The 12504-nt window shown below is 57.5% G+C and overlaps 4 protein-coding genes across 4 annotated transcripts; 2 read left to right on the top strand and 2 right to left on the bottom strand.

Annotated features, from left to right (window-relative positions):
- Nucleotides 1-6: 6 nt before the first annotated feature.
- SCHCODRAFT_02622212 (uncharacterized protein) lies at nt 7-3665 on the bottom strand. The gene is made up of 6 exons (XM_003036540.2): nt 3383-3665; nt 2821-3333; nt 2679-2765; nt 2587-2628; nt 1454-2535; nt 7-1404 (listed from the first exon to the last, which is right to left on the bottom strand). The coding sequence occupies exons 1-6, from the start codon at nt 3639-3641 to the stop codon at nt 262-264; spliced, it is 3126 nt and encodes a 1041-aa protein (XP_003036586.1). The 5' UTR covers nt 3642-3665; the 3' UTR covers nt 7-261.
- A 678-nt stretch (nt 3666-4343) lies between these two features.
- On the top strand, nt 4344-7181 carry SCHCODRAFT_01165873 (Poly(A) polymerase; the record flags this gene model as incomplete). The annotated part of the gene is made up of 13 exons (XM_003037917.2): nt 4344-4366; nt 4415-4543; nt 4732-4990; nt 5042-5207; nt 5258-5347; nt 5396-5534; nt 5590-5662; nt 5717-5837; nt 5899-6037; nt 6089-6351; nt 6409-6532; nt 6587-6661; nt 6833-7181. 13 exons carry the CDS (start codon nt 4344-4346, stop codon nt 7179-7181), a joined length of 1950 nt encoding a protein of 649 aa, XP_003037963.1.
- A 1158-nt stretch (nt 7182-8339) lies between these two features.
- Nucleotides 8340-10629, top strand: SCHCODRAFT_02256552 (uncharacterized protein). The gene is made up of 5 exons (XM_003037916.2): nt 8340-8498; nt 8553-8877; nt 8930-9280; nt 9333-9496; nt 9630-10629. The coding sequence occupies exons 1-5, from the start codon at nt 8452-8454 to the stop codon at nt 10195-10197; spliced, it is 1455 nt and encodes a 484-aa protein (XP_003037962.1). The 5' UTR covers nt 8340-8451; the 3' UTR covers nt 10198-10629.
- A 266-nt stretch (nt 10630-10895) lies between these two features.
- SCHCODRAFT_02575395 (uncharacterized protein) lies at nt 10896-12450 on the bottom strand. The gene is made up of 5 exons (XM_003036539.2): nt 12264-12450; nt 12098-12205; nt 11623-12049; nt 11325-11561; nt 10896-11267 (listed from the first exon to the last, which is right to left on the bottom strand). Exons 1-5 carry the CDS (start codon nt 12387-12389, stop codon nt 11101-11103), a joined length of 1065 nt encoding a protein of 354 aa, XP_003036585.1. The 5' UTR covers nt 12390-12450; the 3' UTR covers nt 10896-11100.
- Between the last annotated feature and the right edge of the window lie 54 nt (nt 12451-12504).

The raw sequence follows: 12504 nt of genomic DNA, 5'->3' as shown, positions 1-12504 counted from the left end.
GAGCTTTCAGAATCCCTACACACTGCTACGACCTTCCAGCCTCAAATAATGTGCACGACAAAGCATATTAGGATGGCTAGAATTACAGGCTCTAACTAGGTAGCTCGTCAAAATCCTAAACATCAACGATACTAGGAAAGGTAGACTGGGGTCCGTGTGCAATGCATAGACAGCAGAGTTCGTAAATACAACAGTCCATAACCAAGCCGCAAGGCCATCACCGTGCGCGACGTAGACAACTATCACGCCAGACGCAGGCAACTACCGCGGCGTGGACGCACCGCCCTGCGCCTTGCGAATGACGACGAAGGAGCGTCCTGGCGGCGGCGCGGGTTGCGAGCTGGCCGCTGCTGCTGCCGCCGCTTGCGAACTCGAATCGAGGCCGGTCTCCTCATCCTGCAACATCGCCGCCTGGCTCGGTGCGCGCGTGCGCCCGCGGATGCGGTACCACGGCTTCTTCTTCGGCCGCGTCGTCGAGTCTGACTCGTCGCTATCGTCGTCGTAGCCCTCTGCCGGCGTAGTCTGCGGCGGCTCAGCAGGCGCCGACGCCGCACGTAGCGCAGCGAGCACGCTCGGGTCCTCGATGATCGCGGTCTGCGACTTCGTGCGCGTGTGCGGTTGGAAGCCACTCGACGTCGACGCATTCGGATGTCGCGCGACATGGGACACGGAAGGCGGTGGCGAATCCTCGTCGTACGAGGCCGCGTACATCGCTGGATCATGTACTGGCCTGCTCGTGCTCGGGAAGGTGTGCATGGACCCTCCCGCGGCAGGCAACGTCGCGTATGGGTTGTCGATATGTGCCCTTCCACCACCGACGCGCGAGAAGCCGCCCTTGCTGCTCCCGCTCGCCTGCGCAGGCTCCGCCGACTGCTCGTTGACCGGCAGATACCCTGAATTGGGCCGGCTCATATTCGCGAACTTCGCATTCCCGAACGGCGCCATGATGTACCCCTCGTCGTCGCTGTCCTCCTTGTACGGCCTCAAGGCATGCTCCGGTCTGAGCACTGACGGCGGCTCGGAGTGCGAGCTCGCCTTTGAGGCATTGCTTGCGAAGGGCGGCTGCGGCGCGTACATATTTGGCGACGTGGGCGAGCTCTTGCTAACATTGTACATGTGCTGCGTGTTCTTGGGGTCGTAGATGTTGGCAGGGGAGGTTCGTTGGTTCTTCCCGCGCCGTCTCCGCCGCCGCCTAGAGCCACAGCAGCCGAGCATGCCGCAAGCGCCTAGGAGGCCAGTGTCGACAGTGTGGGTGCTCTGATCGAAGCCTACGCGGCCAATGATGCGGACGAGGGCTTCGATGAGCTTGAGGATGAGCATGATGGTGAAGGCGAGGTATACGAGGGCGCAGATGACGAGTATGCCATATGCTACCCATCCGCCAGGACCAGCGCCGATGTCGATCTGCAGAGATAATCAGAAACAAGGAGTCAACGACAAGAACCTCACTTACTGTAGGCGTCAAGATGACGAGTAGTACAGCGATGACAACCCGTGCGACACACATAAGGAAGCTGATGAGCCCCATGCTCGCGCCGACGCCCCATGGCAGCCATATACTGGTGACCAGCGCGCCGATAACCTCCACAATGAGGATCACGATGGCCTGCGCCAGCCCACTCTTCTGACCGCAGCCAATCGTGACACCGAGAGCGAGGTTGTGAGCGAAGAACAAGGCGCCAAACATATGCGACTTCGGGCGATACAGGTTGTACAGCGGGCCGAGGGATAGCAGGGTGCGCGTCTCGTCGTACAGCTTGTTCGTCGAGGTGAAGTGGATGCGAATGAGCAGGAGGGCGGGGATGAGGACCGAGATGATGCCGAAACATACGCCTGCGAGCGCACGAGATGCAGTAGTAGCCACATCGGCAGGTAGCGTCATCTGGTAGGAAGATACGATGGTGACGGGGAGGTAGAAGAAAAGCAGAACTCGGACCAGGTTGCCGTACAGAACCGCGGCATGAAAAGACGAACCGTCTGGCCTCACTCTTGACCAGAGTGACTTCCCGACACTACGGTCCGCCAGGGGCCCCGGGCCATTGAGAGTAAACCGCGATGACGGCCGGAAGAGAGCATTGCCTCCCTTTCCCTCTTCATGACCCACCACGGTAGGACTTGCGGCTTCGAGCATGTCCTTGCTCGCCGAAACGAAGCCAGGCCCTGGACTCCGCGCGCGCATCTTGCCGCTCGACCACAGCCCGCCGCTGCCTTCGATCCCCCCGCTGATGGCGCTGAAGCAGCCGTCGAACACCCAGATGAAGATGCTGATGGCTATCGTCGCGGCCACGATGCCCAGGAATATGACGATGCAGATGCCAAACAGGTCCTGCGGGCGTACGCCGACCGCGTACGCGAAGGACGAGATGCCGTTCGTCGCGTTGTTCGGCAGCATGAACAGGCGGTTCGGCGCATCGCGGTCGATGTAGAGCACGGAGCCAGAGTCGTCCAGCTGATCAGCGAAGTTGTCGGGTGGATCGTAGGGCGCCGCATGCAGCGGGTACCAGTGGTTGTACGGCTCCGTGGCGATGGTGATATCTGGTGTCGCATGTCAGATGACAGTGCGGACTTTGGAAGAATGTGACTTGCTGTATATCAAGGAGGACCACGCTGTCTGGGTCAGGAGGGGATCTGCAATATTGCTGTGAGCGAAGGTCTCCCTGAGGGCGAACATGACGTACAGATGAATGGGGGCCATTGCACGGCGATCATGGCGAGGGATGTGCACCACTGACTGTGCCATAAAACGTCGCGAAGAGATGGCGTGCCTGCGAAGCGGGTAAATATCGAGTGACGAGCCCCCAAAAATGAACGGGCACGCACAGAAGCGCAGAAGTGCTGGGGACGCAGAAAGCCTTTCTCCACTGATCGCACTGGCTAGCACGTAACCTAAGCTCTGGACGTTGGGCCATACGCCGGCACTCCTGTTCAGTCCGCCTCGGCCTCGGCTCCACGCAGAGACTATCCTGGCTAATCCCACGAGGATCCAATAAGCTATAGCGAGGCCGACCGTGCACCAGAAGATGATTATCGCCTGGCCATATGGGTTGTCGCCTGATGGACCGAGGGGGGTCGTGGAAACGTCCACACACATGAGCTCGTTGCTGTACGTGTCTACAGCACGAAGGCGGGTAACGAGGGTGGTGAGGGCGCGGTTCTCGCCCCACTGGATCGTGGATGAGAGGCCAAAGTCGCCGGCGTCAAGCGGGCAGTAGTTCGTGGCGCCATCGTCGAGAGACGGGAGAGGGGATGCGGGTCGCAGCGTCTCGCAGAGGTATGAGATGTTGGACCACGCATTCAGGGTGAGGATTTCCGTCGTCGTGAGCAGCGTGGCGGCTGCTCTGCGTCAGCGGTCACACGAGGCCGGAGCATCATCCGCACTCACCCAGGCTGCCTGAGGAGTTTGACGACTCGAGGATCCTCGCGGGCGTGTTACCCAACACAGTCAGGTTGAGGTAGTTGCCAAGGCTGTCATCGTGCAGAGCCTGCGCATAGATGATTGAAATGTCGAATTTAAGGGAAGCGTTCGCATTGGCGTCGAAGCAATCCGAGTAGGAGACATTAACGGGTTCTGCTAAAACATGGGAGAGGAAGAAAGAGAGGAAGAGCAGAATAAAGGACAGCGGACATGGCGGGCTGCCCATCCCGGACAACGACGACGACGACGGGAAGGAGAAGGTGGTTTCAGCCAACTTTACTTGTCCCCATTTGCAAACAAGCCGTGATCGCGAGTTTGTTACATCATGCATTCACCTCCGCTCCGGTCCCCGGTCGACCGTCGCCCAACCAGGGCTCAACGACGGAGGCCAGACTCGCGGTGGCGCGCAACAAACGTACTCGAGTATTTCGAGACGTCGGCTAGCAGCGAGGGAATACTCCCTAGAGCCAGCTCATCGGTACTTCCCCGAATGTCTGCAATACACTTCTCATTGTAGGCTACAGGCTTGAGGACTGAGGGAACCACTCATGAGACTAGAAGGAAGAGTACAACTACGGAGGGGCGGGTATGGAACCTCTGCTCTCCTCGTAGAACCCTGCATGCAAGTGCAACAGTGTACTCTCCAGCAGTACAATTTCCACTGGTTTCGGGATCTCGCAGAATTTCCAAAGTACGACCAGGGCTAGTCTCTTGAAGCCTTCAGCTTATTTCGCCGCATTTCTACCCTCAAAGAACATGCAGCTGGAAGGACACAAATCCGCCCAATGGCCAGGCGAACAATTGTGGGTCCAGTGCGGACCGGAGAGCCGACTCCGGGTTGTGGCTGTATCACGTGTGGGCTTCTCATTACCGCGGCTTGAACTCGGACTTGACGCGCTCATATCTACTGCACCACTCCAAGTCCGTCATGGCACCCGCCGAACAACCAAAGTACCTCTTGTCCTCCACACCCATGTTCTCCACCAACCAGAGTTCCAGATACCTCGGCATAACCGACCCCATCTCCGTCAGCCCGCCCACGGAGGCGGAGGAGGCAGCCACAGTCGCTATGATGGAGGAGCTGCATAGGCAGGGCGTCTTTGAGAGCGCCGAGGACTCCAAGCGAAGGTGTGTACCAGCCTTCCTACCCGCCCCGTTTGGTCTCTACCGCAGCGCACCCAGCCCGCTTATTGTTCTCCGCGACAACGTAATCGAGCGGTCGGACGAATTCAACATCCTCCCTCCCGTTCCCTCTTCGCCCCAAGCGCACCCCCCATCATGTCGTCTTGTTGACAGCCTGCTCACGTCGCCTTCAGAGAGCTGGCCCTCGACCGAATATCCGCCCTCACCAAAAAGTTCGTCCAGAAAGTCACCATCGCCCGCGGGCTGTCCGAGGTGACAGCCCGAAATGCGGGAGGGAAAGTGTACACCTTCGGCTCCTACCGCCTCGGCGTTCACACTCCCGAGTCCGACATTGACACCCTCTGCGTCGTCCCCAAGCATGTCTCGCGCGAAGATTTCTTTGACGTCTTCGAGCCCATGCTCCGAGAGTCCCCAGACGTGACGGAAGTCGCGGTGCGTGGTCCGACTGGCCTTGACCCACACTTGACTGACGAGGTACCTTAGGGGATCCCCGAAGCATACGTTCCCATTATCAAGATCAAGATGTTCGGTATCCCCATAGATATCCTTATGGCCCGACTAGCCCTCTCCTCAATCCCAGAAGACCTCTCATTACAAGACAGCAATATTCTACGAAATCTAGACGACAGATGTGTGAGAAGTTTGAACGGTACGTCTTACCACCGTCATCCTTCTATTCCCCCTCATTCAACATTCCAGGCTATCGCGTCACCGACGAGCTGCTACGCCTAGTACCAAACGTTGACGTCTTCCGAGACGCTTTGCGATGTATCAAGCTCTGGGCACAGCGTACGTGACATCCAGACTTCATATTCTGTATTCACTCACCCGTCACAGGCAAAGCGATCTATTCTAACGTGAATGGCTTCCCCGGCGGAGTAGCCTGGGCGATGCTCGTCGCCCGTGTATGCCAACTGTACCCTAACGCCAACGCTGGAACCGTTGTCGGCAGGTTCTTCCCTATAATGCACCAATGGTGAGCCCACGGCCTTGGCCCCGCGTTCCATCGGGCTTCCGCTAACAGCCTTCAGGCCATGGCCCGCGCCGGTCATACTAAAGCATGTTGACGACTTACAAATGGGTCAGCGGTCATGGAACCCGAAGGCAAGCCAATTGTATGCGAGGTGTTCCAAGTTCGCTTACCTATCGCTTGCGCAGCTCTTCCCGGGTGATCGCGCCCATCGAATGCCTGTAATCACGCCCGTATATCCTGCCATGTGTGCGACACACAACGTATCTGTATCAACATTCGCAATAATTGAGGAGGAGTTGAGGAGAGGTTGGTCGAACCGCGAATTCTATTCCTCGCCAATACTTGATGCTGAACAACTGTGCTGCAGGGACCAAGCTCATGAACAGCATCATCCTTGGGTCAAGCAAGTGGTCTGAGCTCTTCGAGAAGCATGATTTCTTCCACAAGTACCGATATTTCCTGCAAATTATCGCCTCCACGGCTAGCGCGGAAGCGCAGCTCATGTGGTGCGTCCTCCGAGCCTCAAATGTCCTGCTCTGTCCTCAGACATAACGTAGGGCACCCAACGTCGAGGCCAAGATCCGACAATTGGTATCGAAGCTCGAGCTTGTTGAGTCGTTGACGCTTGCGCATCCCTTCACCAAAGGCTTTGAGCAAGTGTTCTACTGCATGAACGACGATGAGATACGGTCTGTTGCGCAAGGCGAGGTCCCGGATGTCATCGCAAGACGAAGACCGCAGGATATCGAGGGGGTGGAGAGTGGAAGTAAAGTGTACTCGACGACATTTTATATTGGTTTGGCCATTGAGCCTAGGCCCGGTGCGTACCCCTTTCGTCATGGCTCAGTGGGGCGGAGGGCTGACTTGGACCTCGTAGTGGGCGCCATTGGGACGCGAAGATTAGACATCTCGTATCCTACTACCGAGTTCACCAAGGTGGCCAAGATGTGGGAGCGGTTCGATGAGGCGACCATGGGCTTGGTCGTACGGCATATCAAAAGGTTGCATTCTTGCTGCTTGCGATGGCGAGATCTTAGTACTGATAAATTTGCTAGCTCTGCTTTGCCGGACTACGTCTTTGAACCTGGCGAACGTCAACCGCGGTCTGCGCAGAAGCGGGTGAAGGTGCGGTCTATCCCACAATGTGTGTTATTGCACCCGCTAAGCCACCCGTTTTGAAGGGGCCTGGCAAGTCGAACGATCCTAGTCCGGATGTGCCGAACAAGAAACGACGGTTGGTTGCTTTGGATCGCGGTATTTGCACCACGTCGACGTTTGAGCTTACGCTGGCTTGATTATAGGTCATCGTATCCGGTCAACGAGAACTCGTATCCGACCAATGGCGAGCTTTCGTACGCGACGAACGGTGAACGATCGTATACGAACGGCAATGGTCAGCTTCACGGAAATGGCCAGCTACCCGCCAATGGTCAATTTTCGAGCAATGGCCAGCACTACCCCATGAATCACCACGTTCCCTCCGTTACCGATCATCTCCCCCTCAAGACCTCCGACAATGGCGTCTCGCCGATCGTCCTTACGCCTGTCTCCGAGAGCGGCCCCTACCCGACCAAGGACATTCCTGAAGTCAGGACGCCCCAGCTACCATTTGGCGAGAATGTCAAGCTCGCAGCCGGCATTGCTCCATAGCCCTCAATGTCCAAGCGCCTGCCTACCCAGTGTTCGGTCGGCTTACCTACCAAGTGCACGGTCAGCCTCTCGCTTGGGACTGTTTCCGGCGGCGCTGCTCTTCTGTGCTTGGGTTCTTTATCGATGTGTGCCTGCAGGTCATGAGGCTGCGCGCCTGCAGCTCACGAACATGCGGCGATCCTGGCGGTCGTCGCGTCGTCGCAGCGCCGGATTCCGTCAAGCGGCGCACAACGAACGAACCAGGAAACTCGCAACGGTATAGGAAACCCGCAATGGTATCGAAATCCGCACAATGGTATCGCAATTCGCAATGGTATATGCATCCGCGCTTGGCCTTCTCGTCTTTCTTCCTTTCTTCTTTTTCCTCGTTTTCATCTCCCAACTTCCTCCCTAAATCCCCGTCGAACGTGTACAAGGCCCGGCCTGCTATCTTTATCCTGAATCACCACATAACGCTTACACATATCAAGTTGTATTTTACTACGCTACATAGTATCTAAGTGAATGGGTATGGACTCTCCGTCTTTTTGTGTAGTAATGGAATGCCAAAAGTGCGAATGCGGATGGAATGGGGGCGTGACGAGTGAGCTTGGGCGGGTGGGGGAGTGCAGACCGCGAGGCGGCTCGGAGGTGCCTAGTCGATGTATGTCGGAGGCAAGTTTGAGGCGAGGCGTGCGTTTGCCTGCACCTCTTCATACAGTGCCTGTATGCTGTCCGCTTCGTCCAAGCAACTTGGCGATATGGGTGAAGTCATCGAGCCGATCGTCGGCTGGGGCTGCATTGTGCACTGCAGTCCCGAGGCCGCTGGTGACTTGTCAGACTGTATGGACTTCACGGGCGCTTCACGCCATGATAGCGCCTCAAAAGCGACTTGAGTTGACGGTCGGGAGGCAACTGACAGCGCGGAGGCAGGTAGAGTGCTGGCGATGGCGGTGTTGAACTAAGAGGGTGATGACGCGGCGAAATGGATAAGGATTGACAGGACACTTGGAAAAGGGGGGCTTTCTGCTTCGAGTGGGAAATTCCTGGAGGTGTAGAATGCGGAGGAAAAGGTGTCCCGCGCTGCTAGAAGTCCGGGGGAAGGTCGGGAGGCGGTAGACTGAATTTACTGGACCAAGTTGAAGTCGAAACGGCATTTGCCGAAGGAGATTGAATTGATCGGGGAGTTGGGCGTTGGAAACGGAATTGCATTTGTCCCTTTCTCGGCGCCCTCTTGTGCTTATACGGCGTTCTTAGCCGTCCCCCACGCTCTTTACCTCCTCCTCTCACCATGGACGACTTTAGGCGCAGGCAGAGGCTGAGGGCCGTGCACGACAGGTCCGTCCCCTCCCGACCGCCCAAGCGCCACCCGCGAGCCTCACACGCGTACAGAGCGCCCCCGGGGCTGGTCTCCCGGGATGACAGCGATTGCATCAGCTCCGACCCTGCAGAGACGGTCACCGACCGCCTCAACAAGGCCTTTGAGAGCGGCGGCCAGGGATACAAGCTCCAGCTCTGCCCTGGCGAGACCTACACGCTCACCGACACTATCTTCTACACCGCTCCCAGTCAGGAGCTCAGCACCGCGGGCTACCCGACGGGCGACGATCGCGCTGTGCTCGTCATCAACGGCGCGATCAACAACGGCACGGGCCACACCACCGCCGTCGACGCGTCGTGCGACGACTGTGATAACACCTCACTTCGCAACGTGCAGGTGCGTAGGCGCGGCACCCGCGCGCCCCCTGTCTCTCATACGCCCCGCCCAGATCTTCGGCAATCGCGGAGACCGGACTATCACGACAGGGGGCGCTAACATCGAGTTCGGCGGCAAGAACTCAGGCCAGCTCATCGAGTACGTGCGCTCGTACGATCCGCGCAGTTGGTCGTGCCTGCACGTCGCCGAGGGCGGCGATACCTGTTCCAGCGTCACCGTACAGAACAACGACATCGGCCCGGCAGGCGTCGACGTCTTCCAGCAGTGGGCAGACGGCATCAGCATCGCCTGCCGCGACTCTATCGTGCGCAACAACATCGTCAACAACCCCACCGACGGCGGTATCGTTATTTTTGGGTCCCCAGGAACGCAGGTGTACAATAATACCATCGAGGTGTACAACGTAAGTCCCCTCGTCCCGAGACCGCCCGCTGGCTTGCTGACCTTGGCATCAGCAAACACTCTTGGGTGGAATCAATCTGGTGGATTTTGGCGCCTTCAAAGGTGACTACACGGGCACCGTTGTACACGACAATACGATCTACGGAGGCTTTGCCACCGATGACGACGACGAGGATGGCCAGACGAAGGGCGAGAATGACGACGACGCTATCATCAAGTGAGTACTTCTCTTTCGCTTTTCTGAATATTCGGCTTGGTATCCCTTTTGCTGTCCCTTGGGCTCCGGCCCTACGGTGGACAGCAGTGCTTCTTCTACCGCGGTCTGTGTCTCTTTTGCTGACGCTCCTTAGGATGGGAATTGCTATCGGCCCACGAGCCTGGTTTGGTGGCAACGCGTACAACAACATCAGTTCTTCCGGCACAGTCATCAACAACAAGTTCTCAGGCGCCTTCACTTATGGCATCGCCCTCACTTCCGCCACGAACTTCACCGTCACCGGCAACTCCTTCACCGGCAACTACTCCTTCATCGGCGCGCGGGGACCCAACTGCTCCGACAACGCTACACCCAGCCCCGGCGCCTTCGTCGTCGACCAGAAGACCGCGGTGCAGTCGACCTACCAGACCGATTTCGTGGCAATCTCCGACGGCGACTCGCTCACCTGCGTCCTGCCCCCGGACGGGGGCGACTACTGGCCGTACCGCGCGGACCCGAACCCGAGCGCGCGCAAACACGGGCTCTCCGGCGGCGCGAAGGCAGGCATCGCGATTGGGGTCATCTTCGGCGTCATCGCGCTCGGTATTGCCGCGTGGTTCATCCGGCGGTGGGCTCTGAACCGCGCGAACGAGCAGCGCATGTACAAGGCGTCGCGGCGGTCGCAGCTCATGGCCAACAAGAACCCCTATAAGGCGTACTAAGCCTCCTGAGGCCTGCCGCGCTCATGTGCTCCGCCATCCGTTGCCACCGTGTCTTCCATTCCCATTGCGCTTCGCCGTATGTCTATGCCCCCGCTCAGGCTACTCCTTTGACGTCCTTACGATCTTGGTCCGCTATCTGATGACGCTCCAGCTTGTTTAGAGTCTCGTTCGCAATTGCTTGTGTACTTACTAGTCAAGGTTTTCGTCTTCTGTGCGTCCGTCTATTGAGCAACAGACATTTTTTGCTGCTAGTTGCTCGTCCCACCCTTGCTCGCTCTACCCCCCTGTTGCCTGCCCCATACACACCACCCATCCCTCACGCTACCCGTCCCCGGTTCCCTGCTTCTCGTACCCACCCCATCCCCATCCCCGTTTACAGTGTCTCTGCCTCCCTAGGGCTTGTTTATTCCCCGGTGTTCTCTTACGACAACCCCAACCCCACACACAACCACCCTATAGCTACCCCGGTCTATCTGTAGATAGATGGTCCTTGTAGACCTCCTTCGTCCGTACACACTTGATACACCTGTTCCGCACCTTTCCCCGTCGATACATATTCTATCTAACTAACCTACCTTACTTTATCCGCGCGCTGCTCACTCTCCCTACCCGCTTCCTAACTTACGCCGTTCGGGAGGTCTTCAGACGACGGTTGTCTTATGTAGTGGGTTTTTTATCTGCAGAGGTTTTTTGCGGTTATTTGGCGGTCATGGTGTGTGGATGTGTGATGCGCGTAAGGAGGTGTGGGTATGTGACGCGAGGAGGCGTCGATGGTGATGGTTCGCGAAGTCAACTGTGAGTGAAAGAAGGTCTGTGTTGCTGCTACAAGGCGAGAGGGGGGGACTGCATGTGAATACAGCACTGATGATGATAGTGGATAGTACATGGGAACGAGGAGAGTGCTCAAGCAGCCTCCATGGAGACATCCCCATCGGCAACGCTCTGCTCTGCATCCTGGTCCCGCAGCTTCAGAGCCTCGGCCTTGACCTCCTTCACCTTCTCCCGCAAGATCTTGATAGACTCCGCCAACAACCACTCGGGTGCATATGCGCTCTCCGACTCGACGCTGACTGTGAACAACCCTTCAGCACACGCCTCACACGACCACTAGCCAAGCTAAAACTCACACAAAAAGTGATCCCTCACCCGACTCAGCTCGACGCTGTCCTGGAACTCGGGATGCCGGAGGACTTCGCGGCTGACGGTGTCTCGCCGGACGTTTTTGGGGTCGACGCTGACGGCCTTCGTATTGGGGTCGACGCGGATGACACCTGGGCTGAAGCACTTTTGGAACTTGTCGGCGAGCTCCGGCGGTATGGGCTTCTTGATTTTGATGTGGGGGAGGAGGCGGTAGGAGGCGGTGGCTGGAAGTGAATGTTCATGTTTGGTGGCTGGTCAAAGTGCAAGTAAGGAAAAATTACTCACCAACAGGGCTAAACTTCGCGTGGTCCTTCCCTACACCCTTCACCGCGTGCAATTCCATGTGCACAGCTTGTCCCGGACGCAGTTTCGCAAGCACGATATTCGGGTTTGTTGGCGCTGGGGGCTTGTTCGCGAACACCTCTTCCTGCTCGCCGACCGGACGCCACTTCAGATGCGAGGACAGCACTTCATGGTTGTCGTACAAGTCCTCCGGCTCCGTCGCGTTAGCGCTTGAGTGTGATTTACGCGTGCACGCGACGGCGAGGTCGAAGATGATGGTGTCGCGGTCGGTGGGGATGTCTTTGCGGGGTTGCATTTGGTCAGGGTCGACGTTTAGTGGGACGAGGCCGAGGCGGTGGGCGAGGACTTCGTCTACGATGACAGAGGTATTGTCCCACACGTATACATTTTCGATAGCAATGGTAGGAACCTGATGAGGATTAGCAACGTGCATGGGTGAAGGGGGACTGCAACGCACTTCCGCGATCATTATACGGCGGAACGCATTCGCGATGGATGCATCTACGCCGACAAGGTCGAATTCTATTGATCGGTTCGACAGTCTTTGCACCTTGACTTTCAAGTTCTACGCTTAGCATTCCCTGTGGTCAGTCATACGTTCCCTCATCCTTCAGGACACTCACACGTTTGAACTCTTCCAGGTTCCAAGAGTGGTCCTCCCCGTAATGATGACCAGGGTAGTCGGTGCTGGAGACGTTCGTGACGCGCTCAGCAGTGATCCCCACTAATCTTCGTTGGTCTACGTCCATTCTGCGTGTTTGAAGCACGACGCGGGGGAGTGTATATTGGAGGAGAGCGCGTCAGGGGAAAGAACAATGAACGGGCAGATTTGTGGCGGTCGTTGATGTCGATCGATCACTCCAA

The sequence above is a fragment of the Schizophyllum commune genome (assembly GCF_000143185.2).
Source record: "Schizophyllum commune H4-8 unplaced genomic scaffold SCHCOscaffold_5, whole genome shotgun sequence".
NCBI classification, from domain to species: domain Eukaryota; kingdom Fungi; phylum Basidiomycota; class Agaricomycetes; order Agaricales; family Schizophyllaceae; genus Schizophyllum; species Schizophyllum commune.
Note: the sequence above shows the minus strand (reverse complement) of the source record. Positions and strands in the feature narration are given on the sequence as shown.

What these genes read in the sequence shown, in the direction of transcription:
- SCHCODRAFT_02256552 (XM_003037916.2), top strand. Translation starts at nt 8,452, where the DNA reads ATGGACGACTTTAGGCGCAGGCAGAGGCTGAGGGCCGTGCACGACAG. An exon ending in CTGAGGGCCGTGCACGACAG is followed by an intron (nt 8,499 to 8,552) that starts GTCCGTCCCCTC and finishes ACACGCGTACAG; the next exon opens with AGCGCCCCCGGGGCTGGTCT. An exon ending in ATACCATCGAGGTGTACAAC is followed by an intron (nt 9,281 to 9,332) that starts GTAAGTCCCCTC and finishes CCTTGGCATCAG; the next exon opens with CAAACACTCTTGGGTGGAAT.
- SCHCODRAFT_02575395 (XM_003036539.2), bottom strand. Translation starts at nt 12,389, where the DNA reads ATGGACGTAGACCAACGAAGATTAGTGGGGATCACTGCTGAGCGCGTC. An exon ending in GCCGTATAATGATCGCGGAA is followed by an intron (nt 12,050 to 12,097) that starts GTGCGTTGCAGT and finishes AATCCTCATCAG; the next exon opens with GTTCCTACCATTGCTATCGA. An exon ending in GGTGAGGGATCACTTTTTGT is followed by an intron (nt 11,268 to 11,324) that starts GTGAGTTTTAGC and finishes GGTTGTTCACAG; the next exon opens with TCAGCGTCGAGTCGGAGAGC.
- SCHCODRAFT_02622212 (XM_003036540.2), bottom strand. Translation starts at nt 3,641, where the DNA reads ATGGGCAGCCCGCCATGTCCGCTGTCCTTTATTCTGCTCTTCCTCTCT. An exon ending in GTGGTCCTCCTTGATATACA is followed by an intron (nt 2,536 to 2,586) that starts GCAAGTCACATT and finishes ATGCGACACCAG; the next exon opens with ATATCACCATCGCCACGGAG. An exon ending in TCGTCATCTTGACGCCTACA is followed by an intron (nt 1,405 to 1,453) that starts GTAAGTGAGGTT and finishes TTATCTCTGCAG; the next exon opens with ATCGACATCGGCGCTGGTCC.